This window comes from Gymnoscopelus braueri (genome assembly GCF_963280865.1).
Source record: "Gymnoscopelus braueri genome assembly, chromosome: 5".
NCBI classification, from domain to species: domain Eukaryota; kingdom Metazoa; phylum Chordata; class Actinopteri; order Myctophiformes; family Myctophidae; genus Gymnoscopelus; species Gymnoscopelus braueri.
In genome coordinates, this window is record NC_137606.1 from 19529943 (window position 1) to 19548347 (window position 18405).

An 18405-nucleotide genomic window follows, 5' to 3' on the forward strand; every position below is an offset into this window, starting at 1 on the left:
GACATAGTCGGAGGACCTGGTCCTCCTCGCTGAGCCGGCCCCTTCCTGACTACTCCTGAAGGGAAGAGGCCCCGTGGAAGACTTGAGAAACTGGACACCTCTGTTTTAGGGGGAAAGGCCTTTAAAAAACAGAATCTGGCCAGACCGATAGCCCTATTTCCACGGCAACGTCCAATCAGAATGACGTCTGCGTCTGAGGCCATTACACTGTTATGGCTAGGGATGTGAAGCTCTAGTTCTAATGTGACACGGCAGTGATTTACGGTGTCCCCCCATGCACCGCTGAGGTGGTATGAGTTTCCAGGGCTGGTAGTACACTTACAGTAAATCTCACACCTTGTAATAACAATAGGACCACTTCCAGTCAAAAGACCATGATCAAGATCAAATCCATTATGCTGTTAAGACCCTGTGAGGGATGGTACGGTATGTCTTTAATAAACAAATAAATACATAAATAATAAAATATCACAGTGATATAAGCAGAGCATCAGAGAGAGTAAAGGGTTTGCCGTGCCACGGCACCATAAATGCATGTTTGTACATGTGCCGATTTTAAAATATCATAAATCCTGCTGTCCCAAAATGTAAACTATTATAATTTAAAACACAATTGTTGTGGTTTGATTGTCTGTGTTAGATTACTGATGGTTCATGCTGTACATTATAAGCAGAAGCCCATCCTATAGCTCCCTCTAGAGGATGTTCAAGATAAAGACACATGAGACCCTGAGGGCAATGGGCACAGAGAGGGAATTAGAAATTAGAAAACTGAGCATCAACTATGTGGATAATATCGTTGCTGTCGGGCAGAAAGCTCTCTTCTCCATATTCTAACTGTTTGTGTGTTTTTTTTTGGTAAATTAACGCCCTACTTGATCATACAACAGCGTCACACAAAAGCATCAAAAGTAGATCTACAAGCTCGAAAAGCGGCGCGAAGCAACGCATTTTGAGCTTGTCTATCTGCTACTTTTGAATTTGAATCTGGAAAAGTTGGATATATGAGGTTTCCACACGACAGAGAGACGATATATTACAAAGAACATAAATATAATAAAATAAAATGAAATTGCTGACACATTTAACATCAACATGGCCTACTTGCCTAAACAAAAAATGTATAGCCAACATAATTTTTTTGCATTTTTTAAAAGTATAAAAAAAAGAGGGGAAATATAGTCCAGAATATAGTGTCAAAAAATGTTTTGGGGGCCAGTGTTAACTATACAAATATTTTTTCCATGATCAAAATAGATCAAAGTGGTTGTCTCCAGCAGTTTGGGTGTGTTACCTTTTCGATCAGAAAGACATTGTACATTTCAAGACCAGGAGAGGGAATCCAGTGTTTATAATGTGGAATCAAACTTGAAATGCACATCTCTTTAAAAAGTTGACTGTTTCACAGAACATTCCAGCCCATACAAACAGACAGATGTTAGAGAGGCGTGGTCATGTTAATCCATTAAAACCAGGAAAGCATCTGTGTCATTTTATTTTTGCGTTGGCTATTCAAAAATAGCAGATAATACAAGCTCACAGCGCGCCACTTCGTGCCGCGCTGCGAGCTTGTACATCTGCTATTTTTGAACATTTTAGAAAGGCATTTTGTAGAATCTGCCTCAGGTCTTAATGGGTTAATGGGAGAATAAGTGTCAGGTGAGTTTCAGGTAACGTATTACAGAACATTATATCTGGTTTCTCTCAGGATGGAACTCCATGGAAATTACAATTTGACCTTTAGATATCTTAGTTTTCTCAAAGCAGGCACAGTACCAGGACATCCAAAGGAGGTAGAAAATAGAATGCTGAGTTTCTGGTCTATCCATGTGCAATCTGAATAATGTTGTCATTATTGCTTCATGAATTGCTTCAAATGTCATGTAAATAATAAAAGTTATAAAATGTGCCACATAACTACAGTATGAAGGCATCATGGTGGCTCCACCAAACAGTATCTCACTTTTTTAGGAATCATAGCCTATCAAAATAAAAGTGTAGGCACATTTAATTTGGTCAAATGCATCAAAGGGTGAAGGGTGCACTGAGGAATTACATTAGATCAATGGCTAGGGGGCTATATAAGTTTAACCACACTGAGCTTGCACACCGAGTCTGTATTCTTCATCCGAAATAGCCACACGTTAAAAATGTTATAAGACCTCACCTTGTGTCAATCACCTTTACACACTACATCCGAAACTTTTTTGATGTTTTTCACATCATCGTGTCTGTATGTTGCAGTGACTGAAGCTGTACTCTGAAGAATGAAGCCTATGGATTCAGGAAAAACTCATTGTCTAGTGCACACTTTTCCGATGCATGATAAAATGTGGAATGGCAATAAAAAAAACTATAATAAAAAACATTTGTGTGTGTGTGTGTCCCTACTGCCAGCCGCTGTATAGGATCACATTTGGTGGTCTTATTTTGTTGCTCCAGTAGAAAGTGGACCACTGAAATATTTTTTTATCTCGATTTTTAAACCATCGAGATAATCCTGCAGATCCTTGAACAGCAGGTGAAACTCTCCTTGCTCTTTACACGATATCAGGATGCATCCAATAATTCTCTTATTTGTGTTCAGCAATTGAGATGACCCCACAATCCTCCTCACTGCTTGCACGTTTGTTTCATTCTGTGACATTTTTGCAACTAATAATATGCATTGGACTCAGTGTGCAAGGTGGCTGTGCATAACGATTTTTTTTTTTGATAAGGAAAATAAGGACTCAGTCTGCAACCCCTGGTGTCCCTATTTTGGGCATGTGGTAATAGGCGGAAATTCTGGAAGATAGCCAAGGGCTACTCTGTATGAACTTATACACATCGTACAGTGGTGTTGCGTAGCGAGAATAGCAGGTCTACAAGCTCAGGTCTACAAGCTCACAATGGACCGCAATGTGAACTGTTGACCTGCTATTTTCATTGTAAGACAGTTAGTCAGGCTAAGAGGTTAAAGAAACTCTTTTCATAACTTACTTTTCTCACAGAAGGAACCGGCCCATCCAGGGGAACACGTGCAGGCTCCACTGACATGGTCACACAGAGCTCCGTTCTGACAGTGGCATCTCTGGGCGCAGCCCTGCCCATAGCTTCCATTCACACACTCTGAAAGAAGACACAAAGCAAGGAAAATGCAGCAGCCATAGTAATAGCACAGTACAGTATGTCCTGTTTCTTAAAGCATGGAAATGTTCATCTCTTTTAACCACTTAAACCCTATATGGTTGAGCGGAATCCCTCAGGGCTCTGTACTCGTGTCTTTTCTGTTTTCTGTTATTGTGGGAAAGGCTTTCGCTGAAAATAGCATATCGACAAGCTCAAAACTGCCGCAGTCACCCAGGCATCCTTCAAAAAGGGTTAGATTCTTATCTTCGGGGGACCAGAAAACTGTCCCACTGCCTAAATTTAATTAATTAATTAATTAATTAATTAAAGCTGCAATCCGCAACTTCAATGTCCCACTGTATTCCCATTCAAACTCAGCGCCAATTTTTTTTTTACTGCTGAGCTACAGAAAGGCTGTTTGGGCAGAGGATATATTGTGCTTTTGAGCATCATGCAATACCACCTGTCAACCAGTAGTGGTCCTACCTGACCACAGGATCTACATTTCTCAATAGAAGATCAGGGAGACCAAGGAAAATTACCACATTTGTGTTATATTGTATTATCAAACTCTACCATACAGATTGGTCAAAATAATATTTTATTCACACAAAAAAAGTAATGGATTGCAGTTTTCATAATTTCTTAATTTAACTGAATTATTTAAATGAAATTGCTGCAAGTCAGTACTTTAAAGAATCAGAAGTGCTATGTCCGGACGAGAACTCATCACTAGGGGGCAGCATGCACTAAAATATAAGTTAACTGATCCACAGAAAGCTTGAAAGATTTGGGGAAATGTTATTTGAATGCTCTCCTAATAAGATTTCTTACTCTTTTCACAGTGGTCTCCGGTGAAGCCAGCCTCACATACACAACGGCCGGTAACAGGGTCACAGCCCAGAGAACTGTCACCACACTGGCATTTAGTGACACAATCCTGTCCCCAGGAACCAGGTTCACATGCTGTGGAGGTCAAGAAAACATTAATTAATAATTACACACTACACACATTTAATAACAAAAAGGTCCTATAACATAGTTTTATTGGCCCCGATTCACTAAGAAATTTACGACCATATTTTGATCTTACCGGCATTTAAGTCTTAAATGCCGGTAAGATCAAAATATGGTCGTAAATTTCTTAGTGAATCGGGGCCATTGTCTTAAAAACGGATACAATACTAGAAGGCATAGCATCCACAGGACTTAACCCCTGATACCTTCACTGTTTTGTCACCTAAATCACATACTACCAACTAGTCTTGCGTAGCGATATTATCAGAGTACTGATACTTCTGGTGACCTCTCAATGTAGGGGCTAAAACTGTGCGGAAACAATTAGGAGATGGGAAAAAATAACAGAATTGCAGAACCAATTATGGGATGGTATCAGGATAAGTTTCTAAAGCAGTAGGCGGGTAGGTTTGTTCATTTATGAATTTAAATGTCACCAGATGTCTCGGTAGGCAGAGATCTCCAATCGTCTGGCTACGCGAGACTACCTGCTGTGGTTAAAAAGAAAGTCCCTATGTCAGCGGTTCACAATCTTTTCTGGATCACTGCCCACTCTAAAATCTTGGGAAAAAAGTGGTGAGATGGGTGGGCTGTGTGCTTTTTCGCGTGTTTATTTTAATGACGAATGAATCGATTGTGTTCTGGCTTGAATCAATGGAACTAACCTAGTATACTGTAAGTTCCTATTCATCTGTATCACAACAAAAACTAAATTTTCAAGGACTTTTTTTTGTTACACTAATCTTTTCATGTTAAATTATCATTAAAATCTTAGTGTTTTGCTAATTATTTAGGGACCTACAGGCTGGGAATCGTTGCCCTACGTACGTGTGATGCAGTCAGGGCCTGTTTTGCCAGGCGGGCAGGAGCAGCGTCCACTCTGTGGGTCGCAGCTGGCGTCAGCGTGGCATAAGCAAGGCATCAAACAGTCTGGGCCGTAGTATCCTGAGGGGCACTCTGTGGAGAAGACAGCAATATACATTAATAAACGGTGGTACAAAACTGCATCATGAATAAACCATTAAAGCTCTATTTTTTTATATAAATTATATCATGAAAATAGCCAACCTACAAGCTCACAATACATTGTGTTTTAGATGAGCTTGTAAATTGGCTACTTTCACTATTTTTGAAAATATTTGTACTACTTTTGTACTCTAGTACTTTAACTCAAGTACAAATTTGACTGAGCAACTTTCACTTGTAGCTGAGTTATACATGACCACTACTGGGGTTGAGTACGTTGTCTACCACTGTATGTAATTAATACACTTTAGTCACGCACGCTGCCACATTCTTGGCTAACAGAAGAACTTGGTAGGAAATAAGAAACAGTCACTGACTGCAACTTTTTATGACTTCAGAAAAGAAAGAAAAAACGTCAAGAATTGAAGCAATTAAAAGAACAGACAGAACACATTATTGAAATTATAAATGTGGAATTCAGAGACTGTCCTGTAGTTGTTTTTTAACCACTGTAATTAGCATGCTTTGAAACATACAGTATGGGAGCGAATAAGCGGTCTGCATATTGACTTGTGATCCTTCCAAAGCTAAAACATAAATGCTGGCACATATTTATAATTGCTGCAAAACTTGACATCCAGCTAGAGTATGATTATGGTTGTTTCATTCATGAGAAGACATGTCTTACTACAGTTCCAAACATAACATCGAAGTCACTGAAGTTCAAGCAATGCCAAGTTTTAGGATTTTTGGAATGTCCTAGACCACCAGGCAATTACCGATATTTTGACAAATATCTTGTGGCGCAAAGTGCAAGTTTTTATTTGAGAACACTTAATTTATAAGCAAACACATTTTTTTTAATTAACAAATAGCATTATTTTATTTAACCACTAAGTCCTACTCCAAAAATGTGCTATTTTTGAACATTGGAAAACATTTGAAACTTTTGTTAAACTTCCACCTAAAATCACATGCCTAAAATAGCCAAGCCAGGTTGAAAATCAGGACACATTGCCCGCATAATTGCCAATAGCGCTGATGTCAAAAAAGTCAAATAATGATCGATAGTGACTGACAGCACGTCCTGGTATTCAAATCCCAGTTTTGTCTTTATTTGAGTCTCAATGTAGCTGTTTAAGCCTATACAAACCATGGGGTATGGTGAAAGAACCACATAGTAGGCTACAAAGTGATGAGAAGTGGTAATTTTCTCCCCAATTTAGTCATTGCCAATCCCCTCCATGTGTACTGCGGTCCCTGGCACTGCCAACCCCCACTGTTGGTCTTGGGGAGGGTGTAGACCACTGGTTCTCAACGTTGGGTCTGGGGACCACCTGGGGTCCAAATGGACCCTTATGGACCTGTAAACTCTGAGAGTGTACAAATGGAACCAAATGGACCCGTAATTGTACACTCTCAGAGTTAAATGAACAACAACAACTTTACAGTGTACATCGGCATCCCAGAGATAAAAAATGCTATCAAATGGGTGGTCCGTGGCATAATGCATATCAAACTGGGGGTCCTTGAAATTCAAAAGGTTGAGAATCAATGGTGTAGACAACCATATGCCTCCTCTGATACACATGGAGCCAGCCGCTTCATTTCACCTGACAGCCCAGAGCAAGCAGCAGGAGTCACTAGTGCAGTGACAAGGACCCTGCCGTCTCCCCAACCACGTTGAGCTGCCTGGCCAAGCCAGAGGCACCGCTGCCAGGAAATAAACCTGGCTTCTCTGGAGATTCGTAACTCGTATATAAAAACACATCTTCACTTGTACCACTTTCCTTTCATTTTACAGTAGCTGTAGTGTGAGAAAATGAAGCATAATGCAACTAATACCAGAGAGTTTGGGCTCGTACTCTGATGGTGTATGGTGTGTGTATTTTCTGAAATTTGACTAGATCAGTTCTTCAAAAAGCTTGATATTTCCATACAAGATGGGGTCAAACAATGGCATGGCTTCCCTGTGAATCTCTGATGTCATAAGAATGATGTCATGTTGATGATGTCGGCCTTGCCCAAATATGCAGGGATGATGGGACAGTGGATCTGAGATTGAATTCACAAAACGTGAAACATATTCACACAAAAAAACAAAAATCACAAAATGTGAAAAATATTAGGCGGTTGACTTCCTTGGCCTACTGGCAGCATGCACAGGAAATGTGGCGCTGATCGTGTGTGAATTGCAAGATTAGCCGCAAACGGACGGACAGCTGGACGGACACCAAGATTTGGGGAACATACAAATACATACATACAGTGGCATGGGTGATAGCTGATTTAAGCAGACACACCGAGTCAAACTAATTGGACTCGGACCTACAGTAGTGTGAGTGTACTAATGAGTGAGTGTACAGTAATCGATGCACACAGAATAAACTAGCTGTGTGCATTGAGTTTAATACTGACAGCTGTTGCTGTCAGTATTAAACTCTATATAAATACGTAGAGTTGGGTTGTACATATGCCATATTGGCAGGGGACACTTTGACATAACTCCACAGCAAGAAATATCCCTGGGCTGTACCTGAGACAAAACTTTTTTTCTGTTTTATCACCATAACTATAACGTTGAGGGTTTTGGTATGAAAACCCACATTTTCTACGTGAGTTATAACCAATAATGACGCGATGATGCATCACTCCGACAGCAGCAGTCAATGCCGTATGTACATGCATATCCATGTCCCCACACAGGGAGAGAGCCTCTCTCCAGCCAGAACGCTAAATCTGCTCTCCCCTGTAACAGTTTTTCTCTAGCGATTCAGTTTCAGTTTCAGTTATACCACAGCATGGCAAGCAGCCCTGTTTGATTCTGTAAAGCTCATTGAAATAAAGAGAACTGTGTGATCCAGGAACATTGGCTGCTGTCAGTGTCTGTGCTAACATGGAGCTGTTCACACAGACAAACGCTGTTCTAGACGGCTGACCGCTTTGGTGCCGTGCCGTGCCGTAAAAGTGGAAATAGTTTGCGAGGTTTTAAAACACAGATCTGCAACAAGTTGGCTAAAACTCACCAGCCTGGCAGAGTGTTCCAGTGAAACCTGGCCTGCAATTACACACACCAGTCTGCTTGTTGCAGGAGCCTCCATTCTCGCAGGCTCTACAAGACAGCTGGCACTGCAACCCCCAGAATCCATCAGGGCAGTCTGCAGGAAACAAGGGAGCACATGCAGAGCTCATCTTCCAGTTTCACTGAGGGCAGGACACACATACCACTAGACCAGAGGTTCTCAAAGTGGGGTCCGGGGACCCCAGGGAGGGGGTTCCAGGGGGTCCTCAGCTAAATTAGTTAAAATGGTTTAACCACTAACCCTTATTTAATTCTATGGCTATTCGAAAATACTAAATAGCCATAGTCCCTGGCACAAACTCTTTTAAAATGCGGGTCCACGGCCAAATACATATACATTTGGGGGTTCTTGACATGAACATGTTTGAGAACCACTGCACAAGATACATTTAAGTCAGATGATATTAAAGTCACTCCCAGTGAAAAAACATATTTTACGGGCCTAAAAAGGTAGAAGTACTAAGGGCGGATTCAGACTGGGTCCGATTGATTCAAACCGTTCCCGAGTACGATTGGCCTCTCGCAGCTGGCCAGTATACACATTGGCCAAGATTCTTCCGCACTCGAGACCATGACATTTAACAGTAATGGTAAATATGTGCCTCATGGGGGCGCTGTGGACTATGGGGCTTTGGGAGCTAGAGAATGTCATTCACAGAAGAAAAGTCACTTGTCAGAGTCTAGAGTGAATAATAAAGTTTGACTGTGTTCCTGACGTTGTCTTGAGTTATAATAACAACAGATCAACAATACACAACCAAAGCAGTGTGTGCGACTGTGCGCTGGTCTTTGAAACCTCGAAATGTAACGTCGTCTCTGTTAATATGATATTGGCGTCACGGATGCATCCTTGGTATTTTAGCAGTGACGTCACAGACTAATCCTTAGTATATTTATCCTTATATACGCGTTCGCTACACATTCACGGCTCGCGGTACTCAAACACTAGCGGGATTATTATTTCTTGTCAACATTCAAGTAGAACTATGAGAAGGTATAACTCAGCTAAAATAATGTGTCATTATAAAAATATATAAATGATATATGATTAGCAGTCCACTTCCTTCTTCCTACGTTTGTCTTAAGAGTGTCATTAGATCGATGTACCTTTCCTGCTGTATGTTTAAACATGATAAACTTAATTATTTAAGACTTGTACAGTTTAGGATATTTGTGTCCTGTGGAACAAATGAGTCCATGTGACAGCAGGCTAAGAGGGATGCTATGAATTATTACATTTAAAAAATCGTTTTTTCTTAGCCACTTAAGCCCTATATTCTTCTTAGTACAACAAATACAGAAAATATCTGATCTACAAGCTCACAACGCATCGCGAGGCGTTGTAAGTACATTTAAAGACAATGAAAAGTTGTGCACCTTGTTGACATGAGTCCCCAGTCCTCCCAGCAGGGCAGATGCAGCGTCCAGTAGTGGGATCACATGGAGCTCCTCCGCACTCGCAGCTTAACCCACAGCCGTCTCCATAGGTCCCCTCTCTGCAGGCTGACAGCACAGGACAATACATCAAAACCCAATGCAACAATGGTACAAAAAGCACAGCGCAACGTGTCACAGAGGCCTGACGAACACCAGACTTTGTTGAAACATTGTGCTCACAGCAATAAATAATGTAATAAAAAAAAGAAAGATTTCACTCTTGGGAACACAAAAGCTGTATGCAGTTATTTTCTCTTCACTTCAAAAGCACAGTGCAACATACAGTAGGACTGCTCAATATTATACAGCAGTAGCACAGCACAGCTAGAACTAATACAATGTGATGCAAACTCTTGTGAGCTTGTGCTGAAGATCTGCTATTTTTGCCACTGTACACAGTATAAACAAAATGTTGACATTTTGCCTATAATGACGTGCCCAAAATCGGGACACCAAGTTTGAAAGTGGTTTTATAAGCATTTCACCAATGAAAAGTATTAACAAGAGTTTGTGCTTAAATAATAACTACATTGGATCATTGAAACACATTATTAAAAAAAAAAAACGTTTTTTCACACTTTGAAAAATAGTATATCTTCAAGCTCACAACCTTTGTAAATTTGAAAATCTGCTATTTTCATATAGCTAATGCATAAAATATGGGTAAAAGTGGTTAAACTGATGTTGATGCTGTTTTAACAAATGTTGTTGGGGATCCCCTGGAACCCCCCAAAGGACCCAGCTTTGAGAACCACTGGTTTATTTAATCAATTTCTGCCTATTGTCTCTGGGCTTGTATTAGAACTAAGAGGCCCCCGTCAAAACATAGCGTAAATACATTCTAGTAAAAGGTGAATGGTTTGCTTGCTTTAATAAAATCAGCATGCCTGAGCATTTAGGGTTGACATACTGTAACTCTGCACTGTTATCTCGGACTCGTCCACTGAGACAGTAACATTATGACTTTAACAGAACCTCCTGAACCAAATTCAAACATTTTCTGGACCATGGTGCTGAGAGCTCAGCCACCGGAACTTTCCATCAGCCAGTAGAGCAAGCAGCCAGATAGACGAGGCCCTGCTGAGGAGGAACACCCGCGTTCATAGTCCACGTACGCTGATGGTACAGCGTATTAGGACCACGACATTTCCATGAAATACACAGACCAGGTGAATCCAGGTGACAGCTAACACCCGAGATTCAAACCAGGTTCTCCCATGTGGGGAACCAAACCTCTACCGCTAGGGCAAGAGGGAATCACCCCATGGCCAGATGGGGGGATCGATATTAGGCTTTTGGGCTTCAGACTGAGCTACTCTGCTACACTAGTATAAACCTTTCTTGGGGTTTGCCCAAACAAACTCACTCCAACCATGAAGGAGATTTAAGAATTACAACTTATTACAACAAAGAGAGGACGAGGAAGAAGTGAAATTTCACATCTTCGTGGCCGCTGGAACCACCTCATTTGCGCCACCCAAACCTGCGCCAATTTGTGTCTTTGCATTGACTTTGAATGTAATCACATCGTAAAAAAGTATAACTCAAATTGTGAGCCTTTAAAAAAATATTGTATACATTGGATGTACATGCGTACAAGTAACGTGAGAGCATGGATAGATGATCAAATGTTGCAAGTGTACATATGTTTGAGACGGTGTTACTGCAGGTGTTGTGAGGCCTCGTCTCACCCAGCTGGCATTTGTCCCCATGAAGGCCTGCAGGACATCTCTGGCTGCACTCCCCACTACCGGAGTCACATGGTCCTCCACCTGGGCAGTCACACTGCTTCTCACAGCCAGGCCCAAAGAATCCTAACACACAGTCTACAGAGAGAAAAAAAACACACATGCACATAAACACATGCACGCGCAGTGAAGGAGCAACTCAAAAACAACTGAGCATATGACTAGTTGAGCCCTTTAATGTTTTTTTTTAATATATATATATATATATATAAATAATGTATCCTGTTATTGTATTCTCTTATTTTCTGTTTTATTTATTACTTTTTTCCCCTCTTTTTTTCCCGTATTTTCATAATGTGTTTCTTTTGCACTCTCTCAATGCTTAGTGTCTTAATGTCTTAATACTTAATGTTTTTAATTAAATAAGGTTGTCTTGCCTTGCCTTGCTTTGCCTGGCCTTGCCTTGCCTTGATTGATCAAGGCGTCCAAAGCCAATCTGTCCCCTAAATCAACATGTGGTTGTGAGAGCAAGTTAGGGAGTCAACCTTAGTAACGCTATACTGTAAGGACAAGAAGTAATGTGAAACAGCTTGCACATATTTTATTTCCTGTACTCTTGGACAAGTCTCTCCCAAAGTTATAATCCAAATAAGCGAGAACCAAGCAACTCTGTCTGAAGCTGCTCCATGAGCAACCGTACTGTCTGACTTTATGCAAGCATAGAATGGCAAAGCTTTCAGGCAGACATACTTAAAAACTTACACAAGAATTAAAACGGTTTGGAAGTTACATAAGAAATCCACGTCACTGTAAAATGACCACTTAGGTGTTTAAAAAATGTCTTAAGTTGGACACTTTATCAGTACAGCTAAGATTTGGTGTAAGGAGCTACACAGCCTCTAGGAACTGCTAGGGTGTCTATTAACACACAGGGGGTGTTTATTTTGTGCGATTAATTTGCATTAATTAATTGCGTGAATATAACGCAAGCAATAAGCAATATAGGCCTATTTTTTTCTCGAAATGAGGTAGATTTTTCTCTGTGATAAAAATCGTCCACCTGTTTCAATGAGGCATCACCAAATGAATAGCTTGATGTGAAATAAGCATATCACATGTTTGTATCGTTTATTCCATTCGCTCCTGGTGTGTAAAGTCTTGCTAAGTGTTCAACACAGAAAGATGCTAGTTAGCACAATTTGTACATGGACAGTCAAAGGCTTGGCTCTGACAATAGCCATGTGTTCGGTGAAAGTTTCCTTGAGTGAGAAGCTGAACCCATACCGTCCCACTCTATCCAAATCACTCTGGACCTCAAGATTTCACCTAAATTCCAAAGAGATACATTTAATGCTAATAAATGAAAAATCACTGTTCTCTGGAAAGTCAAGCCAGGACAGGACAGGACAATGCTTACCATGCTGACACCGTGCACCATGGTATCCAGGCCTACAAACACAGGTGCCGCTCGTAGGGTCGCAGCCAGCGGAATGTCTCAGAACACAGTCGCATTCCTTGGAACAGCCTGTACCGTGGGTCCACCTGGGACATGCTGGGGGAAGGAAAGAGGACCTCAATGAGAAGGACACATATTATGTTTTGTTTGGATCTGATGTATGTCGCAATGCAATTGGGTAATGCTTTAACCCCTTAAGCCCTTGTGCAAAAGCATAGTTTATGAGCTCATGTTATGAGCTAGTTGCTAGTAGATAGGGAAGCCAGGTTGAAAGTGGTTATTACTGAATCTAAGAAAGGCATGTTTACAAGAAAAGAATGACATCATAGATGGGGAAAAAAAAAAAAACTTTTCTTCCCATAATTAGCAATATATTTATTTGCCCTTAAGTTGGTGTGCAGACAGTTTTCTGTACATTGTTGATTTCATCCTGCACCTGCACATGATTTCGGTTGGATGTGCACTCTCTGACGCTAGGGTTCATTCATGTGGTTAAAGTTAACGCTCATTTGAATGAACCAAACAACTGAAAGACGTGATGTTACACAAAAAAAAGTTTATGAATGAAAGTACACCCCAAAATCTGACACTGTGGGCCTAAACCATGGGTTTAAAGCAATCAATCTCTACTAAACTCTGTCCGGATCGTCCCAGTTCAGCCTCAAACCATTACAGATCTGAACTCAACTCCACCCTGTCCCGCTTGACATCTACTGTTTTGTGTTAGGTGCAGCTGCAGTCTCTGGTTACACCCTCTCCACCCTCCTAATGTCCCTCAGCAGGATGGAGCAGACAGCTGTGGGATTCTGATAATATTCGGCTTTCACGTACTTCCATCATACACATTCAGTCTGGACTTAGAGAAGCGAGGGCCTGCTGCCACATTCAGCAGAAACTCTTTCTTCAGCGTCAAGGAGGCATAAACCTTGTCGCCATGTCTCTCCGCAGGCTTTGGAGCAGCCCTAAAACACTGGACGATGTCAACATGGTCACTGAGGAGCTGAAAAATCTTTATTATAAGAGACTGATGCCCATAGAGAAGTACTACAGCTTCCAGCATTTTCATTCTCCCAGCTATGAGGATGCAGACTTTGATAACAAACCAATGGTCTTAGTGATGGGTCAGTATTCAACAGGAAAGACCACTTTTATCAAGTGAGTATCATCATTGTTACCCGAGTTAATTACCACTGTGCATGTTTTTATGTGTATTACTGTGTAACTATCATATATCTGAGTAAATGGAGACCTGTGTATGTGTTTGTGCACGCGTGTGTGCTTGTGTGTTGTGTACTCATCTCTGTGTGTGTGTGTGTGTGCGTGTGTGTGCGTGTGCGTGTGCGTGTGCGTGTGCGCGTGCGTGTGCGTGTGTGCGTGTTTGCGTGTGTGTGTGCGCGTTTCTTTAGGTATCTTATAGAGCAAGACTTTCCTGGTAGCAGAATTGGACCAGAGCCGACCACTGACTGCTTCACTGCCATTATGCACGGAGACACAGAGGGAATTATCCCAGGAAATGCCCTGACTGTAGATCCAAGGAAGCCTTTTCGTAACCTTAACCCTTTCGGAAATTCCTTTTTAAACAGGTGATGAGAACTGAGAGAGAGAGAGAGAGAGAGACTGAGGAGGGAGAGAGAGAGATAGATAGAGAGAAGGATTGAGAGAGAGGCTCACAGAGAGAGAGGGTGGGAGGGAGAGAGAGAGAGAGAGAGGGACGGATATGGTAGAGGAAAGAGATGATGCTTATGCTTATTTCTTACATACTCTTCTTAGAACAAAATGTTGTATTAATATATATTATTCTAGAAACTATTTGAAGATTTCTACCAAACCGTTTTTTCTTATTTTTTTATGCATGAAAACACTGGTTGCATACACAGTGATACTGACTTTGGAATTCAATGCTCATATGCTATTCATGTCAATAAAGTATAGTGAATAGCAACAGCATGAAATAGCTCTATCTAGATGTATGTTAAATAATGCATGTTCCTCTTTTGTCCAGGTTTCAGTGTGCTCAGTTGCCAAATCAGATCCTGGAGAGTATCAGCATTATCGACACACCCGGCATCTTAACTTCTGCTAAGAGAAAACTGAGTCGAGGTGAGAGACAATACAAGTGACTAAAGGTGATGGTCTGGATGTTGGCAGGGAACGTAAATATAATTTCCTGATTTAGTCTTAAATGTACTTTGATAGTTAAAAGGTATTTACAATGTCACCCAATGCAATTTTACACTATTAAAGGCTGACAACATAATTGACAGGCCAGGAATATTAATTATTGGCATCAGGAGTCAAGGTGAGTTGAAATAAAATTGGATAATGGGATAATTTTCTAATTTTCCTCACTGTAGTTCATTTATAATGTACTTTGGGAGTTTACGGGCATTCCAATCCTACAGAAAACTAGGCAGGCCAGAAGCTGAGCGAATGAGATAATATGACAACGAGTTGGATTTGAGATGTAAGCAGTGGTCAGGTTTCTCTATACTTTATGGACGCATTAATCTCTGGGTGTAACCGAAACAGGCCTGAAACTGATGAGGCCCACTGGGACACGTTACATATTCTACCTCTCAAGGCATATAGAGCCTGGCCCCAGTACATAATGTGCTAATGAAAACCCTCTGCTGTCTTCCAGGGTACGACTTCCCAGCAGTGCTGCGCTGGTTTGCGGAGCGCGTCGACCGAATCATCCTCCTGTTTGACGCGCATAAGCTGGAGTTCTCCGATGAGCTCACCCGGGCCTTCGGGGCGCTGCGCGGCCACGAGGACAAGCTGCGAGTGGTTCTCAACAAGGCAGACAGGGTGGAATCCCAGCAGCTCATGCGGGTGTACGGCGCCCTCATGTGGTCACTGGGGAAAGTGTTTAAAACCCCCGAGATTCTGCGGGTTTACATTGGGTCTTTCTGGTCCGAGCCGAGGCGAACGTGCGACCACTACCAGCTGATCGAGATGGAGGAAGAGGATCTCCTGGCCGACATAAGGAACCTGCCCCGTAACGCTGCTATACGGAGGCTGAACGACCTGGTGAAGAGGGCCCGTCTAGTCAGGGTGAGCGATGAGAGATTCTGGACAATGTTAAAGCTATACTGACAAAATTATTGGGTTAATTATCCACTGAATATATAAGATTAATCATTATAAATAAGGAAATATTTGGGGATTCATTCAGTTATGCATAATCCAGTATCCACAAATGTATTCATCTCAGTCATCACGTTGACAATGACGGCTAAAAAGTCCACTAATAAAATAATACATAAAATACAGTATTCTATAATATATTATGCTGTACTTTAAAAAATGTATTTTTGGGCTGTTTTGGTTATAACTTATCACCCGTTTGGTCTTTCCTAGGCTCATGCACACATCATTAGCTATCTGAAGCAAGAGATGCCCACCATCTTCTGCAAGGAGTCCAAGAAGCACAACCTGATCTACCAGCTTCCTGTGATCTTCAAGAAGATCCAACAACAGCATCGAGTCCCAGCGGGTGACTTCCCAGACTGCACCAAGATGCAGGTGTGCCCTTCTTCACACTTTATATTTCACCATACTGTATGTATATTGAGAATGTTCCCTGCAGAACTGAGTGCTCAGTGGCTACCACAGTTCCTTCACAATGAAGGCCATTGTGTAGGTCACTCAACGTCTGGTCCGGGGCCCACGAGGGGTCCAAATGGACCCTTATGGGTCAAAAAGTGTGTGTATAATTCTTTTTTTTGGGCGGTGTAGCCGCCCTATAAGTGGGGTTGGGACACCTCATTAGTACACATTTGCTGTACTGTGATTGGCTCATTAGTACACCCCTAGCTGTACTGTGAGCTTCCATCACTGTGATGACCACTGTGATGACCACACCGCCCACTTCACACTGGGTGTGATTTTTTAAATCTTTGGGACCCCAATCTGCACTGTAAAATCCTCAGTGTTCATTTAACTCTGAGAGTGTACAAATAAGTGTTGTACACTCTGAGAGTGTGGTCCGAATGGACCCCTGGTGGTCCCGGACCAGTGGTGTAGGTTATTGTAGTTTTCAAAGTGGCAGCCCAGAGGGGTGACAGGGGGGGCAATTAGAAAGGAGAGGGACATTTTCCGATCTACAAGCTCACAACGAGCTGAGTTGTAGATCGTCTATTTCCATATCAGATTTTTTTTTAAATACAAATTGCAATAGGGGGCACACGCAATGGCTATTTGGGGGCCCTTGACATGGAACCCCCTCGTACAGATCTCTGACTAAAATCCCAGTCACAGTTTCTCATCTTCTTATCTCATCTTGACTTTCAGGAGAGGCTTTTGGGTCAAGACTTCTCCAAGTTCAAAGCGCTCAAGCCGAGTCTCATGGCCTCCTTGGACAAGCTGCTGTCCACAGACATCGCAAAGCTGATGCCCTTACTTCAACAACAGGAACAGAAGAAAGGAAAGAAGAAGTCCCTCCCCGGAGTGCTGGATGGTGATTTTTTGGGAACTTTCAAGAGAGGGCATTACAAGAGAGATCCCTTCAAGCAAATCCCAGAAGAGGAGGAGGGCAGTGACATATACCTCGACGAATGGGTGGTGGAAAAACACAAGCCAAAGTACGATGAGATTTTCCACAGCCTCTGTCCCGTCGCGGGAAAGCTGACCGGCACCAAAGTGCGAGACTGGATGATGACAACCCTCCTGCCCAGCTCTACGCTCGCTCATATCTGGAGGCTGTCTGATGTGGACTGCGACGGCATGCTAGACAATGAGGAGTTCGCCTTGGCCTTACACTTTGTTGAGGGAAAACTAGAGGGCTATTGGCTCCCTCATGAGTTGCCTCCTCACTTGGTGCCACCATCGAAACGGCCACAACACACCGATGATGAGGAGTAGAACCATCAAGCAGGGCTCGATTTGTTTAAAAAAAGAAAAAAGGCAAAAAAAAACACTTAAGCGCTTTATACTTCATCATACGACAACTAGGGAAAATAGCCAATGTAGAGTAATCTCTACAGTAAGCTCACAATGCGGTGAGCATTGTGAGATTTGCTATTTTCATTATGTTTGTGTTTGATATATTTATGTTTGATATAATCAAACATAAATATCAAACATATCAGACAGTCTACAGAACATTTCCCAAAACAAAATGCTTCATGAATTTAATTCAGTCTGATCAGAAGCAAGGATAAAACATATCCCCACTGGTGATAAAACAATAATGACCTGAGGGGGGATATCCAAAGCGGAGACTCCCCCCATCCCCCCAGCAAATCCAACCCTGCCACCAAGAATGAATGTTAAAGTTCATCTACTCGATCATTTCCAGCAAAAGAACTTGTTTCAGGACTTGTATGCTATCACTTAAAATAAATTATTATAATGCAATAACTTTCAAAAATGGAGACTAATAACTTATTTGGGTTCCTGTACTGCACGTGTGAAATTGCTGTTCATGTATCCTACTGTATCACTACTGAGGATTGTAGATCTCTTCAGATTTGTACTGCCTTATACCCATAGCCATATTGATTCATATTCATATACTGTATATCGCTGTCGGGCAGAAATCTTGTATCTCTATATTGATCGTTTTATGCAGTTTTTTCCATAAATGTCATAAATTCCCTATTTTAAACTATGTTGTATGAAAGTGTTGTGCAAAAGTAGTGAAAATA

General features: G+C 41.7%; 2 protein-coding genes across 2 annotated transcripts in view; one reads left to right on the forward strand and one right to left on the reverse strand.

Annotated features, from left to right (window-relative positions):
* egfem1 (EGF-like and EMI domain containing 1) overlaps positions 1-18405 on the reverse strand; it is a gene marked incomplete at its 5' end in the record, with an annotated part of 102423 nt that overhangs the window by 23213 nt on the left and 60805 nt on the right. Inside the window, 7 exons of the mRNA XM_080429475.1 lie at positions 2983-3111; positions 3946-4077; positions 4957-5085; positions 8121-8252; positions 9554-9679; positions 11305-11439; positions 12719-12853. Of these exons, the coding sequence (XP_080285601.1) occupies positions 2983-3111; positions 3946-4077; positions 4957-5085; positions 8121-8252; positions 9554-9679; positions 11305-11439; positions 12719-12853 (918 nt within the window). The remainder of the gene's footprint in view (positions 1-2982; positions 3112-3945; positions 4078-4956; positions 5086-8120; positions 8253-9553; positions 9680-11304; positions 11440-12718; positions 12854-18405) is intronic.
* On the forward strand, positions 13571-18115 carry LOC308086103 (EH domain-containing protein 2-like). Its single transcript, XM_080429476.1, has 6 exons — positions 13571-13912; positions 14164-14340; positions 14760-14857; positions 15399-15811; positions 16118-16282; positions 17051-18115. The coding sequence occupies exons 1-6, from the start codon at positions 13692-13694 to the stop codon at positions 17618-17620; spliced, it is 1644 nt and encodes a 547-aa protein (XP_080285602.1). The 5' UTR covers positions 13571-13691; the 3' UTR covers positions 17621-18115.

Coding starts and splice junctions, on each gene's coding strand:
- LOC308086103 (XM_080429476.1), top strand. CDS start 13,692: ATGTCTCTCCGCAGGCTTTGGAGCAGCCCTAAAACACTGGACGATGTC. Junction 14,858..15,398: donor TAAGAGAAAACTGAGTCGAG/GTGAGAGACAAT, acceptor GCTGTCTTCCAG/GGTACGACTTCCCAGCAGTG. Junction 16,283..17,050: donor CAGACTGCACCAAGATGCAG/GTGTGCCCTTCT, acceptor CTTGACTTTCAG/GAGAGGCTTTTGGGTCAAGA.